General features: G+C 46.3%; 1 protein-coding gene across 1 annotated transcript; it reads left to right on the top strand.

The window, feature by feature from the left end:
* The first annotated feature begins 138 nt into the window (after nt 1–138).
* On the top strand, nt 139–13,438 carry TRMT2A (tRNA methyltransferase 2 homolog A). Its single transcript, XM_032229114.1, has 12 exons — nt 139–352; nt 945–1,541; nt 3,413–3,521; nt 4,840–5,021; nt 6,442–6,556; nt 6,790–6,905; nt 8,083–8,194; nt 9,033–9,155; nt 9,551–9,626; nt 10,417–10,533; nt 11,019–11,115; nt 12,805–13,438. Exons 2-12 carry the CDS (start codon nt 958–960, stop codon nt 13,145–13,147), a joined length of 1,974 nt encoding a protein of 657 aa, XP_032085005.1. The 5' UTR covers nt 139–352; nt 945–957; the 3' UTR covers nt 13,148–13,438.
* Nucleotides 13,439–18,218: the final 4,780 nt, after the last annotated feature.

Below are 18,218 nucleotides of genomic sequence, written 5' to 3'. Positions count from 1 at the left end.
AAAAACGGTTTTAAGTATCGAGGAGAGGCCTCGCGCGCGCGTTTTCCGGCCTCCTTCCCGTCGGCCTGTGCGCGACTTCTCCCCCTCAACTCTAGGCGCAACGCTGCGTGGAGGGGCACGCTCACCCTTACGCACGCGCGTGCGCACACGAATGCACATACGGGGATTTCACCCCCCCTCCAGCCTTGCTTTAGTTTAGAGGGGGGAAAAAAAAAAAAGCCGAAGCGAGGCAGAAGCGGTGCAAGCGGCGTCATGCCGGCCTAGTCCTCTTAGAAGCCCCGCCCTGTTTCCCGCGCCTGCGCCATTCGAAGTGGGTCTTTGGGGCCGCTCGCCTAGTGGGCCCGGTGGCGAGGTGAGTGGAAAGTTTCGCGCGGTGGGTTCCTTGGGCTTCTGGCCGAGCATAGGGCCGCCCCTGCAACCTTCCCCAGCCTGGCGCCCTCCGGATGCGCATGGATTGCGAATCTAGGAAGGCCCCGCTTGTTAGGAGGCTCGGTTAAAGGGCGCTAGGTTGGAAGACTCCTGCGCAAGGGGTTCTGGGGGATGTAGTCTTAACACTCCCTTCCCATGGAAAAGCACCTTGTTCAATTGGATGCCTTGAGTGCCCCCCCCGCTCCCCCCCGCTCCCCCCCCCCCGCTTTCCTGCTCAAGAACCCTATTGCTTTTTCAACCTTGGGAACTTTAAGATGGACTTCAACTCCCAGAATTCTTCAGCCATTTGTATTTCAATAGAAATCAAAAGCTTTCAAAATTGCACCAGAAATAGCAAAAAACTAATAAAACGTGGCTTCTCTCCTTGATTAAACCACACAGTTTAATTGTGAATTATTACGTTTTCTGACTTTTCATTCATTCAGTTAGTTTTACCCTCAAAATGATCTCCCCTGTGATTTGATTCAAGGCTTAGACGCTGCGAGAAAGTCAAATCTGTTATTTCTTTTTTCTAGAGTGGCTGAAATAATGGAAGAAGACGAGGACTCCGTGTGCTCGGCGGATCCAAAATGCGCCACTCCGGAATCGGCGGTCCAGAGCGTAGAAACAAATACGGAAAACCCTTCAGAAGCTTCCAACATGTACAGGTACATTAAAGAGGACTTGTTCACTTCGGAAATCTACAAGGTGGAACTTCAGAACCTGCCCAGGTACATCGGCTTTAACGAAGTCAAGAAATTCCTCGCCAAATACGGACTTCACCCGCATAAGATCAAACTGATGGGGAAACAGACCTTCGCCTTCGTCACCTTCAAGAGCGAGGAAGAACGGGACAAAGCCATGAAAGTCCTCCACGGGGTCCGGTGGAAGAACCGGAACCTGAGCGTCCGCTTGGCCAAGCCCAAAGCGGATCCCATTTTGAAGAAGAGGAAGAGAGAGGAAGGGGCCGAAGAAGCGTCAGCCAAGCGCCCGGCTTCGTCCAATGATGGCGAGGAGGAGCCTCTGAGCAAGCAGATAGCGGATGTGGTGACTCCTTTGTGGGCGATGCCCTACGAAGACCAGCTGGTGACGAAGAAGAAGCAGTGTGAAGAAGTGTTGGGGAAACTGACCAGGTACCCTGTATCCCTGAAAATAAAACCCATCTGGAAAAATAAGTCCTAGCACCATGATGGGGAATCTATGGGCACGTGAGCGTCAGCTCCAACACGCGTGTCAGTCAGCTGATTTTTGGCCTTCTGGGGGGTCTGGGGGAGGCCCTTTTCGCCCTCCCCAGGCTTCAGGAATGCTTCCGGAGCCTGGGGAGGGCGAAAAACTGGCCCAACGGGCCAACCTCCCCCGGCCCCCTAGAGCAGGGGTCAGCAATCCACGGCTCTGGAGCCGCATGTGGCTCTTTCATCCCTTTGCTGAGGCTCCCTGTTGCTCAAAATATGCGTCACAACCGCCAATGCGCGACCCCCGCTGGAACGTGATTTAATGTTTAATTCAACTATGTGTGATGATTTCGTGGCCGCTCAGGAAATAGTCAGGCACGGGAAGGGTTTTATGGCTCCCGGTGTTTTCTTTTCTGTGGGAAACGGGTCCAAATGGCTCTTTGAGCGTTTAAGTTTGCCGACCCCTGCCCTAGAGGAAATATCAAGCTCAGCTTGGTGGCAAGTTATGCGGCGTGCGTGGCGGGGTTGTGCGTGCATGTGCATGAGGGGACACGCTTTGCATTATGAGTGCCATATATGACACATTTTTGGCACCCAACAATAAAACAATAATAATAATGTTATTAACAATAAAAAGGTTAGCCATCACTGTCCTAGCATGATTTTTCAGGATGCTGGTAATATAAGGCCTACCCCCCAAAATAAGCCCCAGTTAAGATTGTCAGCCAGATGGATGCGTCTAAGTACCCTATTACACCAAAAATAAGACCTAACCAGAAAATAAACCCTATTGCGTCTTTTGGCGCAAAAACTAAGACCCAGTCTTAGTGTGAAGTGTTAATACCACTTTATAAGGCCTTGGTGAGGCCACACTTGGAATACTGCATTCAGTTTTGGTCGCCATGGTGTAAAAAAGATGTGGAGACTCTAGAAAGAGTGCAGAGAAGAGCAACAAAGATGATTAGGAGACTGGAGGCTAAAACATATGAAGAACGGTTGCAGGAACTGGGAATGTCTAGTTTAATGAAAAGAAGGACTAGGGGAGACATGATAGCAGCCTTCCAATATCTCAGGGGTTGCCACAAAGAAGGGAGTCAACCTATTCTCCAAGGCACCTGAGGGTAGAACAAGAAGCAATGGGTGGAAACTAATCAAGGAGAGAAGCAACTTAGAACTGGGGAGAAAATTCCTGACAGTGAGAACAATTAATCAGTGGAACAACTTGCCTCTAGAAGTTGTGGATGCTCCAACACTGGAGGTCTTTAAGAAGATGTTGGATAGCCATTTTTCTGAAACTGTATAGGGTTTCCTGCCTAGGCAGGGGGTTGGACTAGAAGGCCTCCAAGGTCCCTTCCAACTCTGCTATTGTATTATTTTTGGGGAAACGTGGTAATTGGCTTTTCTGGAAGCTTAATTCCCCTGGTAGATACCTAACGCTGGTGAATTTCTCCATGTTCTAATGGACAAAGTTAACCCATGCTTGGATTCTCCCGTAGCGCACATTGAAGGACTGTTCAGGTAAGTCAACGGTGGTTCTGACCCTGCTCCCCAAATATGACAAACCCCCTGAAGTGAACTCAAAAGATTCTTTTATTAGGAGCGCCGGCAGCCCCGGCAAAATGTGTCTCTTTCAATGCAGGCTAACAAGTCTATCTGTATATGTTTTCTGTCACACTTCCCTTGGATTTTATGCCTGGAAAGTGGGGACAGCCTCCTCCACCGCTTTGAAGAATGATAGTGGTTTAGCGATGATACATGATGGGGCCCTGATTTTGGTTTAGTCATTTTCTTATCACCAATAAATGTTTTTTTTTTTTAACTTTTGATTTCAGGGACATGGGAAACAACAACCGAGCACTACTCCCGTGGCTGTTCCTGCAAAAGGAGAAGCACAATGGGCTTTGTTGCTCCTTGGACGGAGTGAAGCCATCCCCATTACAGGTCATGCATACCAAGAGTTTTGCACGATACCCGTTTCATCAAAGTTTGAGAGTAAAGTAAAGTGCAGGGGCACGGTGGCTCAGTGACTAAAAAGCTGAGCTTGTTGATCAGAAAGGTCAGCAGTTCGGCGATTCAAATCCTTAGTGCTGCGTAACAGAGTGAGCTCCCGTTACTTGTCCCATTTTCTGCCAACCTAGCAATTCCAAAGCAGGTAAAAAATGTAAGTAGGAAAATAGGAACCACCTTTGGTGGGAAGGCAACAGCATTCCGTGTGCCTTCGGCATTGAGTCATACTGGCCACATGACCACGGAGACGTCTTTGGACAGCGCTGGCTCTTCGGCTTTGAAACGGAGATGAACACCGCCCCTTAGAGTCGGGAACGGCTAGTATATATGTACGGGGGAATCTTTACCTATATATATCGGGGTGTGCATTTCTGAAAACCTCCCTCCTGAAATAATAGAAAATACTTACAAAGGTTCCCCTTGGACATATGTGCTAGGCGTTCCCGACTCTAGGGGGCAGTGCTTATCTCCATTTCAAAGCTGAAGAGCCAGCGCTGTCCGAAGACGTCTCTGTGGTCATGTGGCCGGCATGACTCAACACCGAAGGTGCATGTAACGCTGTTCCCACCAAAGGTTGTTTTTTACTTGCATTTTTTACGTGTTTTGGAACTGCTGGGTTGGGAGAAGCTGGGACAAGTGACGGGAGCTCACTCCGTTACGCGGCGCTAGGGATTCGAACTGCCGACCTTTTTGATTGACAAGCTCAGCGTCTTAGCCACTGAGCCACTGCGTCCCTAACAACCGTGTTACTAATTCAATCATTGCAGCGATTCCCATAACAAATGGAGCAAAACTTCACTTAAGAAATTTCTCACTTAACAACATAAATTCTGGACTCAGTTGCCGTGAGTCAAGGATTGTACCCTGTTTCCCTGAAAATAAGACCTCCCTGGATAATATACCCGATCGGGCTTTTGAGCGCATGTGCTAAAATAAGTCCTCCCCCGAAAATAAGCCCTCCCCGAAAATAAGCTCTCCCCTGAAAATATTGCAACACAGCAGCAGCCATGAGGTGACCATGGTCGCCGCCTCCTGCACCTCAAAAATAATAGGACCTCCCCGAAAATAAGGCCAAGTGCTTATTTTGGGGGTTAAAAGAAAATAAGACCCTGTCTTATTTTCGGGGAAGCATGGACTGGCTGTATTGTCACGATGGTTGGGATTGTCGCTCCTCACTTTTGTTGTGCCTTCCCTACCAATGTGCATTCTCCTGTTCAGCTCTGTTCTGAATGTTGCCTTGCTTTGCATTTAGACCGGGTACCGCAACAAATGTGAATTTTTGATTGGCTTAGGCCCAAATCAGGACGATAAAACGGTCGGCTTCCGGCTGGGCAAATACAAGGGGGGATCCTGTGCTGTGGTGGAACCTTTTGAGACCATCCACGTTCCCACGGAGGCCAAAAAGGTGGCCAGGGCTTTCCAGGAGTACATACGGTGAGCCACCTGCTGTTAATGAGTTTCTGCTTTCTGTTTCTCCAATTTTTGGCCCTTGCATGTTAGACAAATGTAGTGTTGTGGCTCGCCAGCAGAGCTGGCAGCAGATTCGGACAGTGAGGAGGTCAGGGAGGAACATGGGCCAGTCCTGGAGTCTGGGGAAGGCTCTGACGAGGGCTCTGTATCGGAGGCAGGGAGTGGGCCAGAGCCGTCTGACAGTTATCAGCTGCCTTCAGAGTCAGACATCAGTGAGGCAGATGAACAGCTGGAGCCTGTTCCCAATGCGCACAGCTGCCAGACGGAGGGATTACCTAAAGAACAGGGGTCGACTTGGGAGTAAGTCCACAGGGGGACGATGAATGGCCCCTCCCAGAGGAAATAAAAGAGCGAAAGGGGAGTGGAGTTTGCAGGAGATCGTTAGTTTGCTTCAGTGGTTCGTGACTTTCTGAGACTCCTTTCCAAGTTCTGTAGATATCGGCCTGGCAGCTCCCCAAGCCAGATAAGGTCTGTGACCATAAATCCTCCCTTGAAAGACTTTGCTGGATGTGAATGAGCAGAATTCACAGCAAATTAATAAAAGGGGTTTTTGTCGGAACCAGGAGTTTGCTGCATGCTCTTAGGAAGCCTAGGTCAGAACATGTAGTTTGTATACATTGTCTAAAAATGAAATCAATATAGAGAAAAGTAAAGTCTTGCACTTAGGCAAGAAAAACCAAAAGTGCACATATAGTCTGGGAGAAACCAGGCTTGCTAGCAGTAAATGTGGGAGGGATCTTGGAATCTTAGTCGACAACCAATTAAATATGAACCAACATTGTGTGGAGGCAGCCAAAAAAGCCAACACAATCCTAAGTTGCATTAACCGGGATACAGTCAAGATCAAGTGAGGTTCTAATATCACTCTATAAAGCCCTAGTAAGGCCACACTTGGAATACGGCATCCAGTTTCGGTCCCCACACTATGAAAAAGATGTGGAGACTCTAGAAAGAGTGCAGAGAAGAGCAACCAGGATCATTAGGGGACTGGAGGCTAAAACATACAATGAACGGTTATAGGAACTGGGCATGGCTAATCTAGTGAAGAGAAGGACCAGGGGAGATATGAAAGCAGTCTTCCAATATCTGAGGGGCTGCCACAGAGAGGAAGGGGGCAAGCTATTTTCCAAAGCACCTGAAGGGCAGACAAGGAATAATGGATGGAAACTGACCAAGGAGAGATTCAACCTGGAAATAATGAGAAAACGCCCCCTCCCTGCTTCTATGGTGCAGGAAGCTGTCTAGGCCACACCCTCATGGCCATGCCCAGTTGCTAAAGAAATTTCAATCCGGGTCCTGAGCCGCCCCGTATCTTACACAGAACACTGGGAAGCTCCCTATCAACAGTTGCCTGGTTTAGTAATCAATGATTTGTAAATTACAGATCGACCTCTTACAGCGTTTATAGCCCAGAAACCTACGAAGGACACTGGAAGCAGCTAACAGTTCGTACTAGCTCGAATGGCCACGTCATGGCAATTGCCTATTTTAATCCGCAGGTATGATAAAAATTTCTTTTCTGTAATAATAAAAGAGCCTTTTGGCAGCTTTTTCGATGTCTCGGGAAACTGCTGATTGTTTTGGGGAGTTAAAGCATGGTTCCCACAGAGAAATGTCTGTCCTGCTTAAGATGTTTTCTTCATTTTTCCTAATTTTCTTTGAAGCCCGCTGTGCTGTGTAAGACATCTAAGCATCTTTCTGGTGGATTTTTGTTTTGTTTTGGAATCTGTAGAAATTAAGCAAAGAAGAACTTGCTACGCTGCAAACTTCGATGGCTACTTACTTCACAGACGGCCCTGGAAAAGACAGCGGAATAACATCTTTATATTTTGTAGAAGAAGGTCAGAGGTAACGACAAAAGATATTTTTCAGGGTTATCGGACATGGGATGCCATCACTCCCCTATAAAGGGAGAAACTAAACTGCTACAAAATACAGCTGAATGTTCAAAATGCTAAGTGTTTAGTAAAAAAAATGTTAAGGTTCATTAGAAATACTGTAGACTTAAGCACATCCCACCCTGTTTCCCCCCAGATCCAAATATAATTTTTATTTACTTTTGTAAAAAGCAAGAAGCAGAGTCTTGGTCCTGGCAAAACCCCTTTTATTTCCATGACTGTGAATTCCTTTCATTCACAGTTCGCAAGGCTTAGCAAACAGTCTTTCAGAGGAATATTTATCCACACGAACCTTATCTCGCTTGGAGAGCTGCCAGATAACTAGTTTCCAAACGCAGGGCAAGGCAACACTTGGCACAGAGTCTCTTAAAGTCACAAACAGAACTTTCCACTATTGACACAATCAAAGGAATGAATTGTTTCCTGCAAAAGCCCCCTCCCCATTTGCTCCTCTTTTGCTTCCTATGGGAGGGGCCAATCACCTCCAAGGGGTGGCTTTACTCCCAAGTCGACCCTGCTTTCTTGGTTGTTCTTGTCTTCTGGCAGCTCTGCAGAGGCGCACACTGGGAACAGGCTCCAGCTGTTCCAGCTGTTCCTCTGCTTCACTGCTAGCTCCCTCTCTGCCTCTGACGCAGAGCCCTCGTCTGAGCTGCCATCAGCCCCCAGAACTGGCCCATGTTCGTCCCCAACCTCCTCACTGTTTGACTCTGCTGCCAGCTCCGTTGGCCTTCGGCAGGCCACAACAACTTTACTGCCACAGTTACTGGCAATACAGCCAAGAGGGGCTGGAAATAATTAGAATGAAATGTTAACTAGTGGAATTTTTTCTTCCTGGTTTGTCTATAAGTCCTTTGGGAGCCTTGCTGAATAGCCATCGCCCAATAAGATGGGAACATTTCAAGCCCTTTGATTTCATTAACGTATAAACATTATTTGAGATTACTTAATTGTGCTGTTATAATATTGCAGCTGAAGAATCATTGCATTCATAAGTTCAAGCATCATCTCAGACCCAGTTTTCTGGCCCTGATTTGTTTTATCCCTAATCTTAAATCGTTGAGTATGATTTAGCGGATGCGAGGAAGGCCATCACAAAATTCCCTTTTCCCTGCTTCTTCCCTATGTAGAAAATCACCAAATCGCGAAGATTTAATTTTGAACAACATCGCTGGTGAAAAGTACATCCAGGAAAATCTTCTGGGGTTAAAATTCCGGATTTCGCCCCAGGCTTTTTTCCAGGTAATTTTTCACAATGTTTTTTTACTTCAGCCACGTTTTGCGGTGGGATTAATTGGATGTTCTTTTGAGGTGAATTTTTAGGAAAAGGGAAGGACTGCCCATGTTCCTAGTCCCCCCCTCCCCCCCCCAAAAAAACCCGACAAGAATTTGTGTCAGGGTTTATTGTAAACCACCCAGTGCATTAAAAATTGGAGGGGTAAAATTATACAAGCCTATGTATGTATGCATGTATGTATGTATGTATGTATGTATGTATAAGTGGCTCTGGGTGTTATGTTCCATCATAACTCTGGAACACCTCGAGCAATTTCAACCAAACTTACTCTCTGGAGAAAAATACTATGGGGGTAAGACACCTCTAACACTCCTCGGGGTGTATGTTTTGTTAAGCAGCCTGTTGTGCCTTAAAATGGCTTCTACTGTACAGCATAGTGAAGTTACCATGGTAACGGCTTCACAGTACTCCACAAGGGGGCTCCTGGTAAGGGGGAAAATCCAACATTAGAAATTATGTTTGGTCTGGACATTTCCCCACTATAAATGAATACCCGGGTAATGCCGGGTCATCGTCTAGTGTAAAATAAATCATAGTGTCTTTTATACCTAGGTGTCGGTGGGTGGAGGAGTTAAAAAGAAATTATGACTTTTTTGTAAAAAGTCCCGTGGTTTCTTTGTTCCTCCCTATCGTCCAAAGTAAAACTGTATTAAGTTTTTCACCATAACTTTAATTTGGTATTCCGGCAAGTCAAACTAACTTCAACCCAGTGAGATTTTTGCCAGTGGTTTCTTCCCGGCTTGTTAGATGACTTAATAGCAAGAATAATGTTGGACTTCACAGGTGAACACGGAGGCAGCCGAGGTTCTGTATTCAACCATTCAGGATTGGGCCGACATCAATCAGGAAACCACGGTGCTGGATGTTTGCTGTGGGACTGGATCAATTGGCATATGTCTTGCACAGGTGAGGGACAGGTTGGCTTCCTATTTCCACAGGGAAGGGGGAGCAGGGACATCACAGCCCCTCCCCCCCATAGTATGTAGGCCTAGACCAGAGGTCGGCAACTTGCAGCTCTGGAGCCGCATGTGGCTCTTTCATCCTCTGCTGTGGCTTCCCGTTGCCGCTCTGCAGAGAAAAAAGGACTCCACGCTAGGAGGAGACTCTGGTGAGGGAACCGTACTTCTAGTCGGCTCCAGAATTGAACAGGGGGCTTCTGGTTAGGACTTAACAATCACAATCAGGATTGGAACATCCACTGCTAAGCCACACCCGATTCTGCTAATAATTTTTTCTTTTTACCATCGTTATACTCATAGCCAGCAAAGTGTTAACTGATTATTCCTTTTTTTATCATGCAGAAAGTGAAGAAAGTTATCGGAGTGGAACTCTGCCAAGAAGCGGTTGAAGATGCCAAAGCAAACGCTCAACTGAACGGTAAAATATAATAAATGTCAAAACCTCTTGCTCACACTGCTCAACTCGGAAGGTTTCTAGCTGAACCAAATGCGAGGATGGCATTCAGTTCTTATGTACAATGCATCAGTGATTTTCAACCTATGGTCCACGGAGACACACACACACACCCCTGCCCTCCCAGGATCCATGATGTTGTCAACAGGGGCTTTGCGAAGGCTTGGGAACAAATGTCATTTAAATCTTGAGTCTTGCTGGTCCGTGGCCATGCTCCGTGGCCACAAAAGGCATTTAAAGGGGTCCGTTGGGAAGAAAAAGTTGAGAATTACTGCAGTACACAAACTGTAGATATCCAACAACAGATGAGGAATTCTGACGTGGGTTTTACTATATTTCTTACTAGCCAACAATCAGGCATGTTCTGGGTATTTATTTATAGGGGGAAAATTTCCAGACCAAACATAATTTCTAATGTTGGATTTTCCTCCTTACCAGAGGGAGCCCCCTTGTGGAGTACTGTGAAGCCATTACCATGGCAACTCTACTGCGCTGTACGGTAGGAGCCATTTTAAGGCACAACAGGCTGTATCTTAACACACCCCCCAAGGGGTGTTCAGGGTGTCTTATGTCCACAGCATTTGTTTCCAGAGAGTAAAATCATCTGTGGACCAAGTTTGGTTGTAATTGTTCGAGGCGTTCCAGTGTTATGCTGGAACATACACACACACACAGCCATTTTTATATATATAGAAGAAGGAAGACGACGTTAAGATTTTAACATAAACATATTCTTTTTTTGCTTCCTTTTCAGGCTTGATGAATGTCGAATTCCACTGTGGGAAAGCTGAAGAGCTTGTTCCTCGCCTGGTGAACATGTTAGCGCCACACAACACAGTTACAATTGTGGATCCCCCACGAGCAGGTTTACGTAAGTGGGGAGGGGGAACCTCAGGGCCGTATTTAAGTGGAATTTTAAATTTACACAGTGGTACAGGGAAATGTGCCGGAAGACAAAAACAGATTGAGCATGGGAAGAGAGGCAACTGCTGCTTTGCTCGTAGGTTATTCAATCCCTGCCACTTTCCTGTCCTTTGAGATCAGTAAACAATCTTCTAATTTATCCTTTACTACTTTTGGGAGAGGGAGGGGAAAAAAGCCACTTTTGAGTTTTGGGGAGAGATGCTACAAAGCGAGTTAGGGTAACATTGAACGATATGAAGACTTCGTTTTCCTAGTGGAAAAGGATCTGTAGAATTACTGTCTGCTCTTTCCTACTTTTGTTATGGTAGAGTTTTAACATTCCCTCATTTGGAGCTAACTGTTGTTTCTTGAGGGGGGAGGGAGCTGCCTTTTCTTCAGAGTTGTCACGATAGCCAAAAAAGCCTACAGTCATCCAACTGTATAATTTCCTAGATTCCAAAGTGATCCTCGCCATCCGAAAAGCCGAGCACTTGAAAAAGCTCCTTTACGTCTCCTGCAACCCTCGAGCGGCTATGAACAACTTTGTGGAGTGAGTCTACAAATCATTGTTTTCATCGTTTTAGCCATTGACTTACCCACTGCAGGATGGAAGCCTCTTCCGCATGTTACCAACCTCGTCAAGCCCCCCCCCCCCTCTCCCCATCCTACGATCAGGGGCCTCAACGAGGTGAAGGGGCTTGTGTGGGATATATGAAATTGTGGGCTATGTCGTTGGATGTCTGTATGTTCAGAAGGGTCTCCCCCACGGTGAACAGGCCATAATGGATACCCCAGAGTAACACCGATCACATCTGCCAATCCGAATTGAACCAGCGTGGCAGATTATAGTCTATCCCAGGAGTCAGCAAACTGTGGCTCTGGAGCCGCATGTGGCTCTTTCCTCCCTCTGCTGCGGCTCCGTCACCGATTGGCACCACAATTTTGAGAGGAGCTTCCAGTTGGGGTGGAGAGAAGCACAGTGCGCCAGGAGAAGACTATGGCAAGGGATTTTCCAGTTGTCTCCACAATTGATAGGCCTTTTGGTTATGACAGGTAGAGGAAAAAGTGCACCGTGCGAGGAGGAGACTCTATGGTGGGGGAAATGAACTTCCGGCCAGCTCCAGAATTGAACAGGAGGCTTCCGGTTAGGATCTTTGGGGCTCCCGGTGTTTTCTGTGGGAAATGGGTCCAAATGGCTCTTTGAGTGTTTAAGTTTGCCGACCCCTGGTCTATCCCAGTGATGGCTAATTTTTTAGGTGCTGAGTGCCGAATGTGGACCTGCGTGTGAATCCCCAAATTGCAGTGCAAGCGCCCCCTGTGCATATGCCTCGCCCATTTTGTGCTTCTAGGTTTGTGCATGCCTTCCAGGCCCAAAATGGGGTGCGGGAGAGCCTGCGCACGAGCCCCCAAAATACAATGTGAATGCCCCCTGCACATGGGCCCTGCCCCCCGTATATGCACGTGTGCGTCCCCTACATGCATCCTGACCTGTGCACGTGCAGCAGGGACTTGAAGACCAGCTGGTTGGCAGGAGCCGTGCGCATGCATGTTGGAGCTGGGCTGGGGTGAGAGCTGGTGTGCCCGCAGAGAGCTCCGTGTGCCACCAGTGGCCCCGCGTGCCATAGGTTTGCCATCACGGGTCTATCCCTTCCACAGGCTAATACAATATCAAAAACGGTCTTGTTCCCCGGAGGCCCTAGGGCACAGGGGTGTCAAACTCGAAGCAAGTTATATCTGGCCTGCAATGCCGCCCTGGAAACAATGAAGGACCAGCCCGTGGTGCCTCTGCTAGTGAAAATGGAGATTGGGAGGGCTGCACGTGGCCCTCCCAGGCTTTTTTGGCCAGGATGGCCTCCTGCAGCCCTTTGCCCGTGAAAACGGAGCTCAGGAGGGCCGTGCGCAGCTCCTCCCCCAGCTGTTTTTTCTGGCAGAGGGCTGCAGGAGGCCATCGTGGCTGAAAACGGAGCCCAGCCAAGCCCTATATGGCCCCCTGGGCTCAGTTTTAGCTGGCAGAGGGCTGGTCTCACACTCCTGGCCATGCCCTCCTGCCCCTCCCCAAGTTCAAGCACAGCCCTGATGCAGCCCTCAATCAAATTGAGTTTGACAGCCCTGCCCTAGAGCAACTACCTACAGCAGAGGGTGCTTTCAGGACGGTATAGGTTGGAACCTGCAATATAAGCAACCTCAAGTCATTGAATAAGAGGATGAAGATTCATAGTGTGTTTCCTCTCTCCCGTAGCCTTTGTCGAGCACCTTCTCACCGTGTGAAAGGCGGCGCCTTCCGGGTTATCAAAGCAACAGCGGTAGATCTTTTCCCCCACACCATGCACTGCGAGATGCTTTTCTTCTTTGAAAGAATAGAGTATCCAACAGCGGGCCCAGCAGAGATTCCAGATGTTAAATCTGTGGAGATTCCAGATGTTAAATCGGTGGATACTCCGGGTGTGGGATCGGAGGACATTCTGGATGTCAACTCGCTGGAGATTCCAGGTGTGAACTCGCTGGAGATTCCAGATGTGAAGTCCCAAGAGGCCGACACCACAGACTCCCTCCCGAAAACAGTGATGGGATGTCCCAGTTAGCGATTGTCCATCCAGTACCGAAGGGACCTGTTTTACCTCCTGATCTTAAAAGGGTCTGCTGCTTCCCTACCCCCCCCCCCTCCTTTCCTTTCATTACCCAGCAAAGCTTCTGCTTAAAGTTTGAAAAAGTACCAAGTTGAAGTATGTCAACAGTAAGGGGGGACTGCTGGAAGCAAAGGCCTAAAGATACAATTTCAGACTGGATAGGGTTGCTTTTTGTAAAGGCGTGTTTTTGAAATCATGGCGCAAACAGGATGAGAGTCCTGTGTACCAAACAAATTAAAGCCACTGGGTGCATTTTGTGTTGTGTAACTTTCTTTGTCCCTAACGTACTATCAAAGTTGTATTTGCCACAATCCAGGTAAATCCTTGATGTGCAACCATAATGGAGTCTGCCCATTATGCACATCACATGGTTGTAAAGGGAGTGACCATGCAACAAATGATTGCAAGCAGTGGTGGGATTCACTTACCTTCCCTAAAGGTAAAGGTTCCCCTCTCACATGTATGCTAGTCATTCCTGACTCTAGGGGGCAGTGCTCATCTCTGTTTCAAAGCTGAAGATCCAGCGCTGTCTAAAAACGTCTCCGTGGTCATGTGGCTAGCATGACTCAACACCGAAGGTGCACGGGACGCTGTTCCCTTCTCACAAAGGTGGTTCCTATTTTCCTACTTGCATTTTTTATGTGCTTTCGAACGTCTAGGTTGGCAGAAGCTGGGACAAGTAACAGGAGCTCACTCCGTTACGCGGCACGAAAGATTTGAACCGCCAAACTGCCGACCTTTTTGATCAACAAGCTCAGTGTCTTAGCCAGAGCTGCCGCATCCCACTACCTTCCCTACCAGTTTGCAAATGTGAGCATATGCCCAAAGGTTGTGCATTACATCCGGCGGGTGGGCAGAGCTGCCACTGCAGGTTTCCCAGAACTGTCTGAATCCCACCTCTGATTACAAGTCAGCAACTGCCTGTACTAAATTCTACTTTGTTAAATGCTGAATCCCCTAGTTTTAATTAATGTGGCTGAAGAACCTCAAAAATACAGCACCTCCGGAATACTTAGGAAACACATTTAAGGCAGTGGTTCTGAACCTTCACTTCAGACCTCCTTTAAATACATTTTGTGACCACAGCCCCCCAAGACTTAAGATGTAAATAACATTTTCAAGCCTTCGCAAGACCCCCTGGGATTGACATCTCTCAGGTGTTCGCAGACAAGAACCACTGCTTTCAGAGGGTGCCCCCTCCTACCCCAAAGACCTCTAAACATTTATTTCTTCACTCACATAGGAAACGCAGACGGAAGGAAATTTGTTCTGACAATTACATCACCCTCCTAGACAGAAGAAAATTAGGCTGCATGATTCAAAACTGCTTCTCTTGGCCATACAACTTTTTTTTAAAAAAGCATCAGGGGCACAATCTTTGGCTTGACGCTGCGCTGGCACCCTGCCATCAAAGGACTAGGGGGGGATGGGTAGATGGGCAAATGGGCAATAAAACTGCATGCATCAAGGCCTTTTGCCCCCAGGGGAAAATTACTAGCCCAAACACCTCAGTGTTCCCAAAACATCCCGGCGGCATCTCATTGGCTGGATTTGGACTGGTCATAAGAAGGAAGATAGGACTGAAGGAAAATAGTTTGGTATTGATGTATGGGAAATTAGATTCTGCCTGGCTTTAGTGCAACTAGTAAAAGTACCTTTCATTTCAACGAAATGGGAGTCAAGGGTTTTACTTCCCTAAGGGATAAGACTGGGGTGGACATAACAGCCTGAGAAATTATGATTGGCAATAGCAGATGAAAAAAATCTTACATAATATCAAACTTTATTGGTGAAAACTAATATTTGGGGAAAACGCAGAAGTAACTGAAAAGTACACAGAGGCTCAAAGAATAAGACTTTATGAAGGGAATCAACCGACCACTTGTAAATTATTACTCAATTTATACATATTCATACAGCACCCGGTTAACATTGAGTTGGTCACATTCATTTTCAAAATACAATACTGCAATTAATCACTGCAAATTGGTTCCAAAGGACTGACTGACAGGCCAGCTTAAATTTTGGAACACCCCGACTGACGAGAGAAATTATTTCAGTTTTCACCATCACCAAGGAATACAGATTATATAAGATATCAAGAGAGCTAGAGTGAAATACTTCTGTTAAGTATGAGCAATGTTAGGACACAATTTTGTTCCCAGCGGTTAAGAATCCAAGTAACTGGACTTTATTTTCTTGAAGGACAGTGCAATAAAAAACAGGCCCATTCAGAGTGTGGGGAAGAGGGAAGAAACAGATATAATTTTAAAGGTAAAGGTTCCCCTGCACATGTGTGCTAGTCATTCCTGACTCTAGGAGGCGGTGCTTATCTCCGTTTCAAAGCCGAAGAGCCAGCGCTGTCCAAAGATGTCTCCATGGTCATGTGGCTGGCATGACTCAACGCTAAAGGCGCATGGAAAGCTGTTACTATCCCACCAAAGGTGGTTCCTATTTTTCTACTTGCATTTTTTACATACTTTCGAACTGCTAGGTTGGCAGAAGCTGGGACAACAGGAGCTCACTCCGTTACGCGGCACTAGGGGTTCGAACCGCTGAACTGCCAATCTTCTGATCGACAAGCTCAGCGTCTTAACCACCGCGTCCCTGAGGATTTTAATAAATTTTAAGCATTGCCAAAACTGAAATCCGAAGTGATTTGACTTTAAAAAAAAAACATAAGTCAATAAAGGACTGTGAGAAAGTTCTGAATATCTTATCAGGGATTCATACAGAAGCTGGAATGAATGGATGCAGAGGTGGCTCACAATAGCTTGTGCTTTGGGACAAATCATAAGATTGTTTACACTTCACAAAGTATAGTAAAACATTGGCAAGGACGAGCAATACTTCACTGGGACGATAACAATGACAAGGGGGTTTGTCCCGACTCTTAACTGCGTACGGTTGAAACATTTTGCCGAAGACACTGCAGCACTTGTTAAAGTACAGGTAGTCCTTGACTTATAATGGTTCTTTCGCGATCAAAGGGCACTGAAAAACGTGACTGAGTTTTTCAGTTATGACCTTTGCAGCCATCCCTGTGATCATGTGATCAAAGCTCAGATGCTTGGCAACTGGTTCATATTTATGACTGCTGCTGTGTCCCAAGGTCACCTGATCATCTTTTAGGACTTTCTCACAAGCAAAGTCAAGGGTGATGCCAGATTCACTTAGCAACCAACCGTGTGACTAACTTATCAAGGGCAGTGATTTCACTCGAACAACAGTTGCAAGAAAGATCGTGAAAAGAGACAAAACTCACCTGACAAAATGTTTCAATTAACAACAGAAATTTGGGGCTCAACTGTGGTCGTTAAGTCGAAGATTCCCTGTAATGCATGATGTTCTTACTGTAGCCTTTGGTTTAGAATGACACATCTAGATGTTTTTAAAGTAGTCACCTCTTTACCAATTCCCACAGGTAAGGCCAAAACCAAATATACTCAACGTTAACAAAAACACTTTCTGGAAAAAGAGGCAACTGTGATATTCTGCAGAGGACCTGCGGTGAAAAAAAAACATTCTAAGCTTGGGGAAAGAAAGCAATTTCCCTGCCCCAGTAAGAAATCTTACATAGAAAACAAATACATGACTTCCCCTTGGATAGGTTGTGTAAGATAAAAATTTAGAAACTGACTGTTTGGAGAACAGAAATCAGAAACTTAATGTCATGCTTCATTCTGCGGCAAATTGTGACCTGGGAAAACATTACATGGGATAAAATTCTACAGGGCTAAAATGTCATCCAAGGGCCCCAGAAATAGCTGCAGATATCAAGAGTGTTTTATGTTACACAATTGGATTTTTTAAAAATAATTCCTACCAAGATTTCTGTTGGAACAAGTTTCCGATTGAAGCAATCTGCCTCCCGCAGAGATAAACGCCATTGCACAATGTTTTATTCAAAGGTTTCAAATATTGAAAGATGGGCTCCAGCCTGAGTCAGATAGCTTGAAAGACAAAAAATTTCTGGTCCTGATGACCGACCCAGATTGGCTCCCATTTCAAATATTACTGTGTACAACCAGCCATAGACGTCCTAAACTGTCATTGCGAGAGACAAGAAGCTGAGCGAGCAAATACGTAACAAGGTTAAGTAATATTATATATATGTGTGTATGTGTGTGTATGTATATACACACACTTCTGCATTTCAGATTAGCAGCCCCTTGGATGCAAGCTGTGTTGTTCATGAGCATGAAAAGGTTGCTAGCATTGCTTGCTTTAAAGAACATCAAGCGAGTTGTGAAACCAGGTATCCATTGCTTATGCAAGATTGGCGATGGGATATTGGATCACCAATCCTTCCTTTTAGTTTTTTGGGTCTTACTGGGGGTGGGAGGAATGTCCCATAGGTGCTTTTTCAAAAGACCACTGGGCTTTGTTTTTCCTTGAAGATGTTTCACTTCTCATCCAAGAAGCTTCTTCTGACAATGTTTGTTTGTTTGTTTATTTATTTATTTATTTATTTATTTATTTATTTATTTATTTATTTATTTATTTATTTATTTATTTATTTATTTATTTATTTATTTAAAACTTTTATATGCCGCCCAATCCCAAAGGACTCCGGGCGGCTTACAAAATATAAAAAACATAAAAACAATACAATTTAAAACAACAATCATCCATCAAATTCATTCTAGTCAGGGCCGGACCTCAATAGTGAGGTCAACAGCCCCAGGCCTGCCGGAACAGCCAAGTTTTTACAGCTTTCCTGAAGGCCATCAGAGTGGGTATGGTCCAGATTTCCGGGGGGAGCTGGTTCCAAAGAGTCGGAGCAGCCACTGAGAAGCTCTCCTCCGAGGGCCCGCAGGCCGACATTGTATGGCCGTTTCTTTCCGTTTCTTTCAAGGTCCGTCGGAGTTGAAGCGCCACCACCTTCTCAACAACCTTCCCTAAAAAAGGAAGGTTGGAGACGGGACGATAGTTTTTCAAAACAGCTGGGTCCAGGGAAGGCTTCTTGAGGAGGGGTCTCACCACTGCTTCCTTTAATGGTTGCGGGAAAAACCCCTCCTGCAAA

This window comes from Thamnophis elegans, chromosome 13, assembly GCF_009769535.1.
Source record: "Thamnophis elegans isolate rThaEle1 chromosome 13, rThaEle1.pri, whole genome shotgun sequence".
Classification (NCBI taxonomy): Eukaryota; Metazoa; Chordata; class Lepidosauria; order Squamata; family Colubridae; genus Thamnophis; species Thamnophis elegans.
Note: the sequence above shows the minus strand (reverse complement) of the source record. Positions and strands in the feature narration are given on the sequence as shown.

Bases quoted from the DNA above. Each gene is read 5' to 3' on its own strand.
- TRMT2A (XM_032229114.1), top strand. From the start codon at position 958: ATGGAAGAAGACGAGGACTCCGTGTGCTCGGCGGATCCAAAATGCGCC. The intron at 3,522-4,839 runs GTCATGCATACC...CTTTGCATTTAG, and splicing joins TGAAGCCATCCCCATTACAG to ACCGGGTACCGCAACAAATG. The intron at 10,534-11,018 runs GTAAGTGGGGAG...ATAATTTCCTAG, and splicing joins TCCCCCACGAGCAGGTTTAC to ATTCCAAAGTGATCCTCGCC.